This window comes from Corapipo altera, unplaced genomic scaffold (genome assembly GCF_003945725.1).
Source record: "Corapipo altera isolate COAL_440 unplaced genomic scaffold, ASM394572v1 68, whole genome shotgun sequence".
In the NCBI taxonomy this organism is placed as follows: Eukaryota; Metazoa; Chordata; class Aves; order Passeriformes; family Pipridae; genus Corapipo; species Corapipo altera.
The window spans coordinates 2253634-2271275 of NW_020884919.1; the positions used below are offsets into that span (position 1 = coordinate 2253634).

Consider the following 17642-nt stretch of genomic DNA (forward strand, 5'->3'; position numbering starts at 1 on the left):
TGAATAAATTCTGACAGTTCTCACTCAACTTCCAGCGGAAAACACGTGCAAAGTCCAGGGATGACTCAGGGATTCAGGAGGAAACACCACCACAAACCAAAGCTTTCAGGTGGGAGTTCTGCACTTGCCACCACGAGTTAATTTGTCTTCTAAATTCAGCTCACAATTAAGGAAATGACATCGGGTGATCTGAAATCCAGGAGGCACTTTAGGATATGATTTTGCCCTTTTTCTTCTTCAAGAACACATTTAAAGGCAGAAGGTGAATGCTGGTGCTACATGAAAAAGCCTCTTGACACCTTGACAAAGCAACAGCCTTAAATTTGATGATTAAAAGCCCAAGTTCCATGGTAGTAAAATGGTGTTCCTGAAATATGTTTTCCATAAGTACTTCCCTGCCCAGAGGGTGTGAATCCCAGGGTGTGAATCCCTCCTCTCCCTCACTAAGAGGACAAAGATGACCATAACAGTCCACTGGTTTATCTGGGACAGACCTGCCAGACAGGCCCAAAAACACCCCTAAGAAATTACCAAATATCAGATACTGTCAGCAGGAGAGGAATAGGACAATTTCATCAGCCAAAAGATCCCAAAAAAGAAGTTTAAGTTGCAATTCCATTAATGCCATTCTCTGCTAAGCACAAATTCACCAGATCTTCCCAACTCTGCCTTAAGCCACGACAGAAGTGATGTGGCTGGTTACAGCAATGCAGGATCCCTCAGAAACAGCATTCCACCCACTGAGGAAGAGGCAAGGAATATCTCTTCATGGACTGTACCACGGGATAATACTCAATAATTATGCTGAGTTCTGGATTTCACAGCATTTTGGAAAATCAGACTAACCCTGTGTCAATGAAAGCAGCTACTCGAGGAGTCCTGTACCAGCACAAGGTGCAAAAGAAAAAGGAACTTTTCAGACCATTCAGTTATCTGGGTGAGGGAATCAGAGAGCCAGAATTTGAACCCAAAGGTTATCAGTGCCTGACTCTTAATACCAGGGAAAAGAAATCTGGACTTGAGTACAAGAGTACAAACCACACATCAACCAGTCTGGATCTGTTTTGCTCAAGCAACGTTGGTGACAAAGGATTCAGGACAGCAAAGCAACCTGAGGGAGCCCAGGACACCCAGTGTGGCTCAGCCCATGCCATGTGCCATGTCTGCACTGCCACTGGGACTAAAGTCACCTGGAAGGAGCAGGTTTGGAGCCAGCACGTTTCACGGAATGTGCTGACGGGGTGTTGAGGGGAAGCCAGACTTTGACCCTGCCTGGGATGGAGGAGACCAACCCAGCGGGGCAGATTCACCCCCCAGCACTTGTGGGATCCCCCCAGAGCCTTCACTGCTCAGCCCCTGCCTCACCCACACCCCCCTGCCCCCCACAGAACCCTGGGAGGGCTCCGGGAGGGAATCACAGCGGGAGCTACAATTTAACCTCCCAAACCAGGGGGAAGCAGAGCTCAGAGTGGACTTTGCACAGGACGCCAAGTGCTGAGTCAACTCCCTCCCTCCTGCCAGGCCCAGCTGTGGAAACCCGGCCCAGGGAGGGGAAGGAGCACTCCCCCTTCAGCAGGAATTACAGGAGGGAAAGGGAATCTCCAGAGCAAGGAACACTTCAATGCTGCCCCCTCAATGCACACCCCCAACTGCCAAGTGCAAACACTGGGGCTACAACTGTTGTCCTGTTTGGAAAGGACGAGGAAACAAATGTGTCCAAACACTTCCAAGGGTTGGGAAGCAGTCTGGAATTAATCAGCATAAACACAGGTCAGCCTAATTTTCATCCCAAATATCCTTTTGAGGAGAATGTCTCAGAGGCATTGGGAGCTGTGGGTTGGACTCCTTTGGCAGGAGCATTCGGCAATCGGGAAGGGTTTGACCTGGAAGTTCCATCCAGAGCAAGTTTAATCACCTCTGAACAAACCATCCCCCCTGAATTTGTCCATCTGCGAGATCATTTTTTATCTCCACATGCTCTGAAACGCTGAGTTCCACCGTTTAATTATCCATCATTAGTAAATGTACTTTTTTTTTTCTGTTTAAAGTACCTTCATCAATCATTTCAGGGGGTTTGATGTGAAGCAGCTGGCCGGGCTGAGCAGGAAGAAAAGACAAGTTATCAAGGTACTTCAGCCCCAAAAAGCAACCCTAAAATATATTGCCATGGTTATCAGCCCGAGGTAGGATGCTGGAGTGGATTGGGATGGAGAAATTACAGGTACTCAGCAGTATGTGGGTTACTCACTTCAAATTCCCAACCTGATTTAAAAAGGAATGATGCCTAAAAGCCACATCATCAAAGCCTGATGCTTGGAATTCTTTGGATACTTTAAAAGAACTCAGCAGATTTCAAGTTGTTCACATTTGATAAAGTTATATATGTGCTCATATGGGACTTTTATTCTTGGTTATTAACACCCCAAAACATGCATTTTTTTCATTAGTAAAATAAGACTTTTCAGGTATTAAGGACAGAAGGATGATGTATTTTTAAGGCTTTGTTTTCTTTAAAATAGTCACCGATCTCCACGAGACCGACGCTTCCCTTCTCAAGAGAATTCCAAAGTTGCACTTGGAGTGTTTTACACAGAAATCATAAACACAAGTTTAAGGGTTTCTGCTGCCAGATGTCTTTGCTGCTCACACACAGACAGGTGTTCCCCTTGTCACAGCTGAGGAATCCACTCAGCAGTAAATCCTCCTGGCAGCCCGGAACACCAGAGCTCCACAACTGCAACAAAAAAAATTTTATGGGACAAAACTCTCGTATCTTTTGCCTGTTCCAGGTGTTTTTCCTGCAGCAGTCTGTGAGTATTTAGATGGGAATGCAAAAAGCTGGAGCACCGAGATCGACAGGAGAACAGCTCTTAAAAATGAGAAGACAAATCGCCTGCTTTTAGTTTTGGGGGTTTGGGTTGTTTTGGGGTTTTTTGCTTTGTTTTGGGGTTTTTGTTTGTTTGGGGTTTTTTATTTGTTTGGGGGTTTTTTTGTTGTGCTTTTATTTTGTTTTTTTTTTTCCCCCAGGACAATGATTACCTCCTGACAGCCGACACACCAACATATTTGGTAAATCAGTGGCCAAACAGCAACAGTGACTCAACTTTCCAGCGCAGCAGCCTCAGGAGTGGTTAATTCCGTCCTGTCAAGAGCAGCAGGACTGGTGTTATGGAGACCACACATGGAATCCCAGGCTTTTCTGAGCCACCTTGTAATAAAAACTTCCTTGAAAACCAAGGGGAGCAGGATCCTGACACCTCCCTTCCCCCAGCCCCGCTCAGCAGCCAAGGTGGCTGCAACATTCCAGCTGCCTTAGTCCTCTCTTACAATGTTTGTTTAACCAATGGCTGTTTACACAGAGATTCCAAGATTGGTAATGCCCTGAACTCCCAGGATCCCGGTTCCCTGCTCGGGTCAGAGGAGAAATTCAAGCCTGGTGCCCACAGAAGCTGGAATTGCCCTCAGCACCTCAGGAGTGAACAGGGAACACACTCAGAAGTTACATTTCTACCTGTGGTGCCTCCAGCCCAGCCCATCCTTCCCAGGCTCGGGGCCACCTCCTTGAACTACCAAGAATTTTTTTTAAGGATTCCACTTCCCAGAGAAGAGCTCTCCAGTGCAAGGCAGCTACTGGCAATTCCATATAAAAGGTTTTTGTGTGGAAGCTCAGCAGCTCCCAAAGCGGGCCCAGGCTTCAATGACCTCGTCAGCCCCAGAGTGGTTTGATCCCACGGGGCTGAGGATCATCTGACCAGGGAATGTCAGTCATTCCCTTCCATTTACTTCCTCTACAAGCCCATGGCAGCCCACATCAATCCAAGGGCTCTTCCCCCTTTTCCTGTACAAATCAGCTGTTCCCAAGTGCCAGCCTGGCTGAAAACTAGTTGAACAACAAGAAGTAACCCACTTCCTGCATGTAATGTTCTGGATTTGCTTGGAAAGGAAGAGTGTGGGATCAAACTTCTCTCTCTGCTTCCACTGCCATTATCTCCATCTTTCCTCCAGAATTTTCCAGACAAGGCACTTTAGTTCCTAAAATTCCAGAAAGACTCCTCCAGCCACAAACAACCAAAGTCCTTTTTGGAGACTGGCAGGTGGGTTGGAGATTTTGGTGAGCTGAATAAAAAGGTGAGCTGGCAAAGGTAAGTAAGAAAGGAACGTTATGGATCCCAGGATATGGATCCCAGGAATAAACAGCCTTGCTAGAGGAAAAGTGGGGGGGAAAAAAAGAAAACCAATGTACATTTGGGTCTCTGTTCTCCAGTGGTGGCAGGTCACTGTTGATGCACTCAGCAGAATCCAGCCCCTCAAGAAAGGAAGGGTTTAAAGATTAAGACAAAGCAATTTAAATATCCCAGTTAACTGGAAGCAGCCAATGAACAGGATGCTGGGAATTGCAGTCTGGGCCTTGGAATATTTGCTTGTCTCTTCCCTAAAAGGGAGGCAGGTTTTGGGCTGAGCTGAGCTGACCATGGCAGGGAAGAAACACATCAATGACACGTTTCATACGACATATAAAGTGAGATTTGTCCATGGTTGGGAAACTGCTCTAGACTGGTCGTGATTTATGCAGAATTTTCACGATAGTGCTACTGGAGATCAATTTATCTCTCTTTTGCTGCCCAGGCCTGGATTTGAACACACCAGAAATCCTCAAGTAGCACTTGAGGGAAGGTTCAAATCAACCCCGAGGCTGATTTCACACTGCAGTGTCACCAAAGGCTGATGAGTTCAGGTGGTGGCCCAAAGACTTGGTCAGCAGCTGAACTCCAAGTACCACAATCTCATCCTGATCTCTTCTTTCCAGACTGTGCCCTGCTGTCTGGAAGATATTCCTGGTTTATGGCTTTTGTCAGTTTATAACTGAAATGGCACCAACATGAGAACTCCTGACAAGTGTCCTGCTCCTTTCACACTCCCCTGGCAACTGGAAGATGCTCCTGAGATGGAGACCTCTCAGCCCAGGGACACAGATCCAGAACTGCTGCAGGCTGTTCAGCTGAGATGTAAAACCCCCAGATCAGCCTTTGTTTGTAAATATGACTCTTGATGCCGTGTTTTGATTCAGTACAGTCAGGCATTATCAAATATTATCAATATTTGAAAGACCTCACCTATGTTCTCCCCTCCTCATTTCCAGTCCCTTGAGTGCTGTCAGTTCTCTGCCTGGATCAGAATTTTCCCGGAGTCTTTGCACAAAGTTTCCTGCTGACCCGCTCAGTGTAAGTGTCCAGGAGCACTTGCAGTTAAAATGTAACACAAATTAGACACAGCTAAGATTATGTTGCAAACAGCCTTTCCAAAATGTTTTCCCAAGTTTGGGATGCAACTTGTATTGTATCAGCCACTCTGTGACTGTGTCAGTCCCAAGCTTCTATTTGGTTCCCACCTCACTGTTCCCAGAGAGCCTGGGAGATAAAAGTGAATTTGGTCACCCATTCCTTTGGATCACAGAACCACAGAATGATCTGGGTTGAAGGGACCTTAAAGATCATCTCATTCCACTATCCCAGGTTGCTCCAAGCCCCATCCAACCTGGCCTTGGACACTTCCAGGAATCCAGGGGCAGCCACAGCTTCTCTGGGCAACAACATGAAGGTATTTAAAAATCACGGGAAGAGAACAAAATCCTGTGAGAACATGAGTGCATTGAGAACCTTGGAAAAACTCTGGAAAAGACAACAAAATTCTTTTTAAAGGTGTAGGTTATTAAAAATGATAATTAACTGTGTCATGTTCCTGTTCTTACCCAACACAGAGAACAGCTCCACTCACCCACACTGTGTCCTTTTCCCTGGGTAATTCACTTCCTAGGACAATTCCTGCCAGCCCTTAATCCCACCCATCTCTTCCCTTGCTCCATCACCTTTTAACCCAATCCTTGCCCTCATTTTAAACTGACTGAAAAAAGCCACTGGCCCTTTTTTCCAAGTCCCTTTTGCTGCTTTAGCAAGTTGGATGAGCCCAGCCCAAAGTCTGAACCCAGAGTGAGGTGGGGCTCCAGCACCACGTGGGGATGGGGGTGAGGAAGAGGAACTTTCTGTCTCCCTGTTCTCTGAGCAGCTTTTCTCAAAATCCTACAACTGAAACGAGCCCTCTGGGCAAGCAGGAGGTAATTAAGTGGGTTTTGAAGCTGCCTGAACAATGCACAGAAGGGAACAGCGTTGGACTGACTCTGGATAGGAGGAGGACAGTGGGAAGATGAGTTCAGAGGAAGGAGAAGAGCTCAGGTCAGCTGGAGCTCTCCTTCCAAAATATCCTTTGTCAGCATACAGATATCCCAAAAGTTTAGCAAATTCCACCAAATTCCACCAGGCATTTTCTGACTCTGACACATTAAGAAATGGGAACTGGTCATTTACCTCTTCCCTCACGTCTTCCCTGGGAATGGAAGAGCTTCCAACACCGTCATATTTATAATAACACTGAGAGAAACAGCCCTGGGATTATTAAATTTCCGAGAAATATTTTGGCAAACAGCATTTTAGTAAAATTAATTGGCCTTTATTCGTCATCCCTCCCAATGTTTTTAAGGCACTGGAAAAGTACAGCTCCGTTGGAGCACCGGGATTTTTCATGAGGGATTCACTCCGTGTCCAGTGGAATGAAAAAAAAAATAAAAATAAATCCCCTTCTCACAAGTTATTCCTGATTCCACATCTTGATTTTAACACATTTATGGCACATGGAAAGCAGTCAGGAGCTCACAACTCATCTGGATTGTTCTAAATGGGCAAGGTTAGACGAGGTTTAATTTGCTGGGGTCTGTCCCCACCCAGTGCCACAACCTTAAGTTAAATAAAACACAATCGAGCCATTAACGTTTTTAAAAGCCATTTAAGATAATCTTTTTGACAGGCTTTGTGCTAAATTTAATGAAATTCAATTATCCCCGGGGACAAGTTGCAAAACAGACCCTTTGCAAAATTAAAGATCAGAGAATTCAAATGAAAAAATATTTAACCTTTTCTGTGTTACTTTTAAAGCAGCTTCATAAACAAATGAAAAAATAAGTAACCTAATTCCTCATAAAAAGTACAGTAATTGAAACAATTGTGTGCCATCCTGCAACTTTCACAGCCTAAATATTTGTCAACCCTGAAACGCAGAAATATTTAAAGAAAACACTTCCATCATGTAATTGCTGTGAGCTGAAGAGAACTGTCTGTACCCTCTGCTGACAAACACCAGCAAAAAAAGTCTAAAATTAACAGTTACTGCAAAGTTTAATTTGGTCTCCTACACTTAACACTGCACCTCAACAACAAAATTAAACCACTTCCCTGTTTGTGTGGAAATTCCTAGAAGGAAACGTGTTCTTCATGTTAAAAGGCTTGATGAAATCATTGGTTAGATTTAAAAGCAGATTGAATTCCAACTCATGTGTGCTGATACTGAAATCCAGGTATTCCAAACACAGCTGAGGGAAGAAAGACCACTGTGATGATTTAGGCAGTATTTGAAGATAATTTGGAGATTAGTGTTATCTAGGTGAGATAAGAACTCTGGACCTGAAAAAATAAGGTCAGGTTTCACTTGGGAAAAGAAAACCCTTTGAAATCCCAAGTTGGTGAGGCACCAAAAGGCAGGAAGGTGCTGGAACACAGTGAAATCAGCTGGGAGAGCAAAGAGATCTGCAGATAGAGCTGGGATGGGAACAGAACTGCTCCCTAAGGGACAGGATGTCCCTCAAGGGCTCCCCCAGGACCCAGCCAGGGTCAGACCTTCCTGGGTGCCTGGAGGAGGTGGGAATGCCCCAGGGATCTGCAGACAATGCCAGAGGTGGGGGAGCTCAGGGGCAGGGATGTCATTCCAGGGAGACCAGAGGACAATGGGAATGTCATGGAAGTCACCCACGATGTCCTGGGCCTTGGGGACAGAGCAGCCTCTGCACCAGGACCAGTGGTGGCTGCAGACTGGGCACAGCTCTGCTGGGAAGGACCTGCAGGTTTGGTGGGCACTGCACTGGACAGGAATTCCAAACAGGGCAGCCCCGTTTCCATTCAGAGCCCTGAGGCGACATTAAAACCAGGCAGACAGAGGTGAAACTTTGGTGCTGCATCCAAACTTCCAATACTCATCTAAAATAAAAAAATCAGCTTTAAACACGAAGTGGGGAACTTTTTTCTCCCAATTCTGTGTCTACACTGCAGATCAAACTGTTCCCTGGCCCTGGGGCCACGGTCACAGACTGAGCACATCCCTTCCATGGAACACCTGGAACACCTGGCCATGGAGCTGCTCCTCAGGGATCCATGGGATGATGTCCCTCTGCTCCCAGAGCAGGTTATGGGTTGGTTTGGGTTTGGATTTTAGGTTGTTCTTCTGTAAGTGGGACAGTCTGACACGAGCTCTGAGCTGCACCCAGTGCAAACCACGCCAGTGTTTTCCCGGCACACGCTCCAGGCTCCCAGGCAGGAGAGGAGGGAATGTTGGAGCGTTGAAGCTGCAGGAATTCTGGTTGAGTCCTCCTGGCACTGCCCCCCTGCCTGCACCACCCCTCAGAGCTGGGTGGCAGCTCATTAGACACCACTTGGCACAAGCTCCAGCGCTCCCGGGGCTGCCCTGGGAGCGGGATTTGTGTTCCCTCTGCAGCTCCTTTCCCTGGCAATCCAGACACACTCAGACAGAGGAGCCACAGACCAGCTCTAAAACATCCTTCAGTCAAACCTATAAAAATAAAATCAAAACCAATCCCTCAGTTGCTTTACCCCTTCCCATTTTTTTTCCCCCCTCAGAAAACCGACCAAACAAAAATTTCCAAAACAAACAAACCAACCCCTTGTGTGTTGTTGACTCACCCTCACAAAGAGTTTGGCATCTGTCAGAAAACACACAAACACCACCCTAAAGTGGGGTTTTTGAACCACTTTCTCCCTCCTGCATGTCCTTGTAGCATCCAGTTTTAAAAGTCAATCTGCCACCTCTGCAAGTTAGAAAAATTAATCCTTTTTTTCTGGTGAAGTGGCAGGAAATCATCGGCTGCTGGAAAACACAGGAGGAGTTAAAGCTCTAGAAAAAGCCACACGATTCTGGGCTATACAGACTCTCAGAGTTTTCAAAATAATTGTGCAGCCACTTTCTGCAAACAAAACCTTCAGGTTAAATTGTCTTAAGCAACTTATCAGGCATCAGCTTTTAATGGTGTCGGTGGGCAGAACTAAAGCAGCAAAGCTTCACTCATTTGCTGCCATCCTTGCAGAGACAGTGGAACCTTCCCAACTGGGACAACAGCCTCATTTGGGCAGAAACCAAAAGGAGAGCAGACAGCAAAACCCAAACTGCATTGTAATTCCCACATACAGTTTTGTTGTAAATGCAGAACACTGTTCACTTTCTTAGTTTCAGCTCTGTTGACGACTCCAGGAAGCTCAGAAAACTGAAGGATTTGAGAAATTTCGGGGTTTTTTAAAGCCAAGATCCAGCGTTTCAGTTCATTATCTACTCCCTCAGTCCAACTCACTGACTGTAGGCAACGTTTCCCTCCTGTAATTAAAGAATTATAAAAGCAGGGCAAAGCATCCTGGCATTTCTCACATGCCCATCACAGTCAGGAATATGCAGGAGTTTGCTTTTAATTGAATTCGGGTTGCAGCATTTTGAACGGAATTACTGCCTAATTACAGCTTCACATAAATCCTTAAAAACACAAGTTTTATCCTAACAAATTAAGGAATGTCAGAAGGCGGGATCCAGCCATTTAAATTATTTCAACAACATGTTGTTGTCGAAACTCTTGCCAACTAATGGTGCCCAACATCACAGGAAGGCTGTGCCAGTGCAGCTTAATAGTTACCAACAAGCTGCTTGGTGAAATTAATTACAATTTTGGACTGACTCTGCATCCTGGTGATTAATTCAGTTATTATTAATCTGAAACAGGTTATCCTGCACCAATTTAAGCAGAAACACCAGCACTACCACAGGGGGTTTTTAGGATTGGGTAATAACTTAATTTACCCTCAAACACAGAGTTGGCATCACAGCCCAGGGCTCCTGTTCCCCCCCTGCCAGGCTCTAAAGTCACCGGGATTTGGGGGTTCCAGCGTCACTCGGACCTTCCCTGGCACCAACACAATTGGAAGTGTGTCCCTTGCTCATTTTCTCCCTGAGAGGAATCCCAGCCCAGTTCATTAGGAGAACCCTGACAAAGGAAGCAGAGAGGTAAAAGCCCCCCCGGCCCCGCTCATCCCTCTCGGACCGCGAGCCGGAAAACGGGATTAATTAATCTGGGAGAGCTCCCAGCCAGAAGGAAGAGAAGGTACATTCTGTCACTGAACTACTTGGGGAATAACTGAGGGGTCTGTACCCACCTCTGGTCAGGTGCTGTCCCAAAGCAGGAGCTCCACACCCAGCCTGAGCTGATCCCATCCCAGCTCCCCTCCAGCTGCTCCCGCCCGCAGGAACAGGTGGGATTCCCACAAATGCTCCCCTCCTTTCCAAGGGTTTTTCTAATCCCTCTGACCACATAACCAAAGATTTATGCCTCCAGTTAGTAAGTCAACTGGCTATTTTTCTTGCTTCCAGTTACACGGCTTTAGCCAGGAAATCCAGAGGAAAACCAGGAATGTGGATCTTTCTCACCAAGGCTCACTTGGCTGGGAATCCACGACAATAATTCCTGCCATGGATAAACCCTTCTCTGCTCTCTTTCCACCAGCAACCAAAGGATTTGATGCATCTAATGCACATTTAGGATTTTTAGCCACAGAGAGATGTCATGTAAACAACAGGGTAGTAAATATTCATTTCCTGTGGGATTAAACCTAAATATGCTCCGCTTTTTTTTTTTTTAAGGAAAAACCTCCACCACCACACAGACACTGAGGGGAAAGAAGACAAGAGATGCCACAAAGCCACTGCCACCCCATAACACTCCCAATTTCCATATGGAAATAATAAGATGTGCCCAATTTCGAGCGCCGAGGCAACAAAAAGCACATTAAGATTCCATCTCCCGAGAACTGGGCTGTAAAATCCGTAATTTTCCTGATCTTTCGAAGGAGTTCTCATTTGCAGCAACATCAGAGAGCCAACAGCCCATGGATGCTCCCATCCAGCTCCAGCAGGCATTTGCATTAATCTGCTTTTGGTTAATTAAGTGGTGTAAAAGCATCTCCCCCTCACCCAGAAATCTCTTCCGCGCTCAGATTTCCCTGTCAAAACCTCCCTCTTTTTTTTTCCAGCCTGGAAAAACCACAAGTGTAGAAGGCCAGAAGGAAAAAATTAGGAATGAAAAAACACTGGAGTTACTGTTGTTTTTCCCCACCTACCTAGAACTAATGATAGGACAAAAACCAATGTCTGTGGTTAAACAGAGAAGGAAGAAAAAGTTATTTATTTGTCCTTATTTACACATCAGCCAAACCCATCACCTAAGGAATTGTGCCCCCTAATTCCAGAAAGGTGGTGGAAAAAAAAAGGTATTCAAATATTCTCCATTAAAACCAGCTGAAAACTATTATTCATGAGAGCAGCAATTATCTCCTGCACCCCCAGAGAGCACAGAGCAGCTTTTCCCTCACGCACAGAACACCTGCCCACCAACTCAGAGCATCCAGAATTAGGAAGATAAACTTATTTAAGCCTTATTTATGAGCAAGGACTCGTGTCTGAAGGGTAGATAAAGCAAATAAACTCCTGACAGCAGCATCTCTGGGAGCATTTGTAAAGCAGAGCATCAGTGATGCTCTAATATTGCACTGGCACAAGCACAGCTCTTGCCCATCACCCAGAAGGATTTAGGGCTTGTAAATGTTAAGTATTAACAGTTAGAAATAGTTAACAGCTTCTTGCCCTGTAATCAGGTATATTATCAAACTCTACATAAAGGTATCTGTGCTTGAAAACAGAATTAAGTAGGTTTACAAGTCCTGCTCTCACCAGGGCTGGGGTATTGCCCAGTGATAACACGTTTAACATAAAAATAATATGAAATCAGTATTAAAAAGTGTACATTCTCATAAAAAAAAAGGGAATTTTGAGCAGGATTTTACTGCCAAAGCACCACTAATCTGAAGTGGTTTATTGCCCTGCCCGTGCAATAAAGTGAGGAGGGTCCAACCACAGTCACAGGAACACACAGCAGAGACAGACCCACAGACACTCCCAAAGCTTCAGCAGGGTTTTCAAGGGCTACCAAACTAATTATGAAATTAATGATGTCCAAAAAGAAAGGTACAGCAGCAAAATTAAAGGAAGAAGTCTCACCTTCCCCCCCCCCCCAAATTCCTTTAGAACACCCAACCCATTCAGGGTCTGAAGTCACAGCAGGATCTCAGGATTTACAGTTCTAGTTATTATTTTTTTTCAGAGGGGAGGGGGGGGAAGATAAATTTTAAAAAAAAGTAATTTCCCTGATAATAATCAGTGTGAGACAGGAGAAGAATACATTAAAAACCAGAGAATAAAACCAGAAAATGCTACTTCAACTACAAAGGTACCTTTGTCAGGCCACTTCCTTCAGCAAAATCACTCAAGACCTTGTGAGTGGCTTGAGAGTGATGTGGCATCAGGAGAGACAGAGAGGACTGAGGCTTGTCTGATGTGGATTCTTTTGCTCAGGTGATTTTTTTAGCACGATTTTGGCTTAAATGAGCTGTAAAAAATATAAGTCTTGCCCCTTGCAAAACTCAGAGCTGCAGAACTACTCTGAGGATGGACCACCCAGGCACCAAAGGTGGAGCAGGTGGAAGGAAAGGAAGGATGTTTTGGGAAATAAGGAGCTTAAAGAGTAACAAAAGGAAAAGGGGAGATGTTGAACTGCAGCACCCACAAAAGATCGGGGTTGAAAACAATCCCACCGCTTCAACATCTCCCCCACTTTCAGCTCCACAGGGTGTGTGCTCCAAAAAAATCGGGAGCAAATGCTGAAAGCACACATTCTCTGCTCCCGAAATGTCACAAAGCCCAGCTGAGCAACCACCACAAAAACCGGAGAGCACAAACACCCTTCCTTGGGGGAGGGGAGGACACAGATAAATATCTGAAGAGAACCTTCTTTGATGAACGAGCTGTTTCAGTCACTATTTTCCTGGCGAAGCTCACCTCCAGTGTTGCCTCACCTACAGCACAGGAAGCTCGTTCAGAAGTATTTTATTATTCCTTCAGGACCTTCTGTTCCTTATTAAATCAAAACCACACACAGGTTTATCTCAGAAGTGTATTAGAGGGCACAAGGAGAACCTTGACCCGGGCACTTTGTTTTCACGTTGAGTTAATGTGCATTCATCTCATCCTCCTGGATTACTACAAACCTACACCCACTTCCAGCCGAGCATCTACAAATATTTTAAAGCCTAATAACAACACAGATGCTCTTTTTCAAATATCTTAGTCAGAAGGGGGAACTGTTTTCACTCCCTTAGCAAAGATGATCAGATCCACTGGAAATTCCTGTCCATTTGCAGGGTTTCATACAGCACTTTGCAGATAGGAAAATAAAATCTCTTTGAACCTGAAGAGGCTTCCACACCGACCGGGCTGCAAAAAAACCCCACCACCTCAAGTTTTCACCTATTTAAAGCACAGGGGTACTAATTGGCTCTGTAAACACCTGCAGAAAAGAGCTGTCTATAAAAATAAAGTAAGAAATAACAGCAAAACCGACACCCACACAGGCCGTGAGGAGCTGGAGAGGAAAACCAGGTACACCCACACCTGAACTCCAGGATTTCCTCAACCACTGCCAACATTCCAAAATACAGAACCTGGGCAGGCTCATTATCAGCCTAAAGACTGGAAAAGAAACTTCTGGTGATGATGATGAGACTTATTTCAGTCTAAAACTCCACCTGACGAATCGGTTCTAACGCTACTCATAAAAATGCCTGTACTTCATGCTTAAAATCTTGAATAACCTTCTAATTTTGGTCATAAACCCAACAGCTTGCTGTTGAACTCGTTTACTTTCAGACCCGCAGCAGGACTGCAGACATTCTAAAATTTTTAGGCGAGCAGAACGCAGTTTAGTAATTGTTAAGTACCGGAACACTTAATGTGTAATACTAGAATAACCACCAGAACAGTGTCATTAACACGAGGAGCAGTCCGGAGTGCAGTTTCCTGCTCATTTAGCCAAGATTAATTCTTCACGAGCAAGAGAAACATCCTTTCTCCCTCACCAAGGACAACCCGAGCAAGAAATGCTACAAAAAAAGTCGGGTTTTTTTTTTGTTGCTCAACCTTTCTTTTTAATATGCGTGATGGGTAAAGTCAACAAAAATCACTGTTCTGTGCTCTGGGCAAAAGGATCTTAGAGGTGGAAGAAAGACAGACAGGGAGAGCAGATGGCACCAAGTCTTCGAGAAACAGGGAGGGGAGGGGGGAAAGTTTCCCTACAAAACATATCCCTGAATGAAGAGGAACGCTGCCTAACTTATTTACATCAGGGAAAGACGCGTATTTTACCGCAAGACAAAACGTTTCGTTTCCGAAGGGGAATAAAACCCACGAAACCTTGCGGGTGTCCTTACCCTGCCCTGCTGTTCCTCCGCTTCGAACAGGGAGAGGGGTGGTTTTTTTTTTGGGGGGGGTGGTTTATTCCTGGCGGCGCTGCCCCCTCCTCTCGCAGCGCATCGAGCGCGCACGGAACGGATCGATGGCGCTCCAGACACAAGACTAGACGATCCATTTACCGACCGCAGCGAAAAAAAAAAAAACCGTCCTGTTCAGCAAAAAAATCCTGCCTTTCAGCACCCTGAAATCCTAAAGGGCGGCGTTGCGGGGAGCTGAGCTCGCCTGGTGGCTCTGAGGGTGATAAACAAGTGGATTTCTGCGCGCCCCGCCGGGCTGAAAATCTCCACACGGCGCTAAATACACCAAAATAAACTAAATATCCACTCAAAGAGCAAGCGGGGAGCGCTTGTGAAACGCTATTAGACCCTTACGCGGCTCCTAATCGGGGTTTTTTTTTGTGAGACTGGTGGGGTTCCAAGCAAAACAGGACCAAGAGTTGCCCAACCACTGGTTGCTGCCATGGTTTTCCTCCTGGAGCAGCGTGGGGAAGTCCTCGCACCCCGCTCCCTTCCCAGCACTCGGAGCTGGCTCTTGGAACTCAAACTGTGCCGCTTTCAAGAGGGAATTAGTGGTTTTCGCACCGACGTGTTGAACAGCGAAACGCAAAGGGTTACAAGTTATTGTTTAGAAACCGAAAGCCTGGCTTTTCGCCCCAATTCTGTTCGTCCACCTCACCACCCCTCGCTGTCATTAAAGGACGAGCCCCGGCTTTCGGAGCAGCACCTGTCCTAAATTAATGAAGCATTAACGAAGGTCGACGTTCAGCAGTGAATAGTCCCGGAGTAAGAGATCAAACTGAAGCAAAAAGAGCATTTCAGCTGGGTAATTCTTATTTAAAAACACGCCATCCAACACACCAGTGACTGCGCTGCCAGATTACTGATGTGACACTAGGTGGTTATGTCTCCACATTTATTCCACACAATTGATCTGAAATCCAAGCGCTGCGCGTGTTTGAAGTGCTTCACGTTATTATATTTTCAAGAATAAACACAAAAGCAGCTTCTGCCTTCGCAGCCAAACGTTTGTCACCCGAAGAAAACGCATTTCTCCTCAGCCCAAGCTTCCAAGCGCTGACCCCCAAACCCCTTCCGTTTAAAGCAACAGATCCAAGAACATTCACTTACCTGATGAACAAGAGATAAGAAAAACAGCGAACGCCAACTTAGTAGCAGCTCCCATTTTCCAACGCTGTTAAAACATTTAAGTGACTTTTAAGTATCCAGTTTCCTGGGTCCTGCAAGCTGGAAAAAAAAAAAAAATCTCCCTTCTTGCTGAACCGTTATAAAGCAATTTATAGCAACATCTCTGCAGCAGGTAGTGTTCAGAAAACACTAAAATCAGGTTTGTTTAGACACTGACGACCTCCCCGCGGCTCCTTCTAGAGAGAATCCGGGTCGAGGGAGGGATAAATATATTTGGAACCGTGCTTCAAAACACACGTGTCATTTGGCTTCTGTACAAACGGTGGCAAAATTCAATTCACAAAAGTAATGCTACGAATCCACTTAAAAAAAAAAAAAAAAGAAAAAAAAACCAAAACAAGAAGAAACTGAGTCAAGAATTAAGCTGCTGGACACGACGAAGTCTCTGAGTCTCCAAGTGTTTTCCACATCAAGCGCCGTGCAGGATCATCCCTCGTGGATGTCGGGGGGTCGGGCCGGGATGAGTCCACACGATGTTTTCGTCCTGCCTCCCCCTCCTCACGCACCTTGTAGTGTTTGGGAGAAAAGCAGCTCCATTCCAGTTCCAAAACCTCGCGGCGAAAGGGAGGAAGTTCTGTCAGTTCCTCGACGAGAAAATAAAAAACTACCTTAAAAACCAGCCACGCGTGGGGTTTTTTTCTTTAATAATGCTGAGGGATTTCGCGCAGCCCAGTCGAGGAAAAGGGGGGAAAAAACCCAAGAGTTTGGTACCAAACCAACCTTTGGAAAGGGGCAAAGCTCTAGTCCTTGGCCAGGCGGAGAGAGCAGCGCATCCCCCCGGCTCCGCCGTCCTTCTCCAGCACTCCCGAATCCCGGCAAGATTTCCAATCCTTCTAGGAGATTTCCATCCCCTCCCCCCGCAAAGAGGCTATATTTGGTTTTTAAACACACGGGAGCGACTGGGGAGGGGGGGTAGGAAAAAAAATAATAAAATAAAAAAAAATGCAGTGTATCCAGGCGCTGGGGGAGGAGGAGGAGGAGGAGGGTGGTATATTCTTTGTGGCAAATCCTTGCTGGAGAGCCGAGCTTCCTTCCAGGAGAGCTGGGCTTCTTTGGAAGGGAGGAGGCGAGCGGGGCTGTGCCTCACAGGATGGATGGATCCGGGATTCACGGGGCCGGGCTGGATCCACGTTCCTCACGGGTCCGGGCTGGATCCAAGATTCACGAGTCCTGAACGGATCCACGCTCCTCACGGACACATCTCCTTCCTGGCCGCCCCGCCGCTGCTCACACGGACCCTCCACCAAACCCACCCCTCCGAGCTCGATCCGGTTGTCGCCTCGTTTTTTTTCCTCCTCTTTTTCCTTTTCCTGCGCGGAGCGAGGAGCAGCAGGACACGGCAGGGGCGGGGAGGCAGCGCCTTCCCCCCGCGCCTCCCACACGGCGGAGCGGGGCGCGCTGCCCTGCTCGCCCTCTCCCCTAACTCTGACCCCGGCTCAGCTCCCCGGTCTCCCGGGCGGCGGAGGCAGCGCGGCTCAGCCCAACTTTGTCCCTCCAGCAGTGCAGCTTAGGGGCGGAAAGGCCGAGCCGGGGGGTTCTCTCCGGGCGGCGCCGGCCGTGCCTAGAGCCCGCCGAGCGTGGCTGACAGCGCGGAACAGCCGTGGGTGCCCCGCTGCCGCTGCTCCGCCGTGGTAATCTCATATCTACCCATTCACCCGAGTGGCGTTCGGAGAACCGGCCCAAGATGGCGGCGCCCGGGCGATTGTTTTTGTTTCCTCTCCGCCTCCCCCTCCTTCCCCGCGGCCGCGGCGGCCGCCGCCGATTGACAGCGGCCCCGCCCAATCGCAGCGCGTCGCTCCACGCTTGGCCCCGCCCAGCCCCGCTCGCTCCGCCTATCGGCGGCGGGGCGGGGCCGGCGTGCGGGAGCGCGCCCCGCCCCTCGCGGCCCGCGCGCGCCGCCTCACGGGCGCGCTCCCGCCC

The 17642-nt window shown here is 47.1% G+C and overlaps 1 protein-coding gene across 2 annotated transcripts in view; it reads right to left on the bottom strand.

Moving 5' to 3' along the window:
- The window catches only part of ACVR2A (activin A receptor type 2A), a 48950-nt gene extending 31484 nt beyond the window's left edge, over positions 1–17466 (bottom strand). The window contains exon 1 of one of the 2 annotated variants that reach the window (XM_027656190.1): positions 15645–17466. In XM_027656190.1, coding sequence (XP_027511991.1) covers positions 15645–15699 — 55 coding nt within the window. In that variant the 5' untranslated portion in view covers positions 15700–17466. The remainder of the gene's footprint in view (positions 1–15644) is intronic. The other variant, XM_027656191.1, reaches the window with a different exon arrangement.
- Positions 17467–17642: the final 176 nt, after the last annotated feature.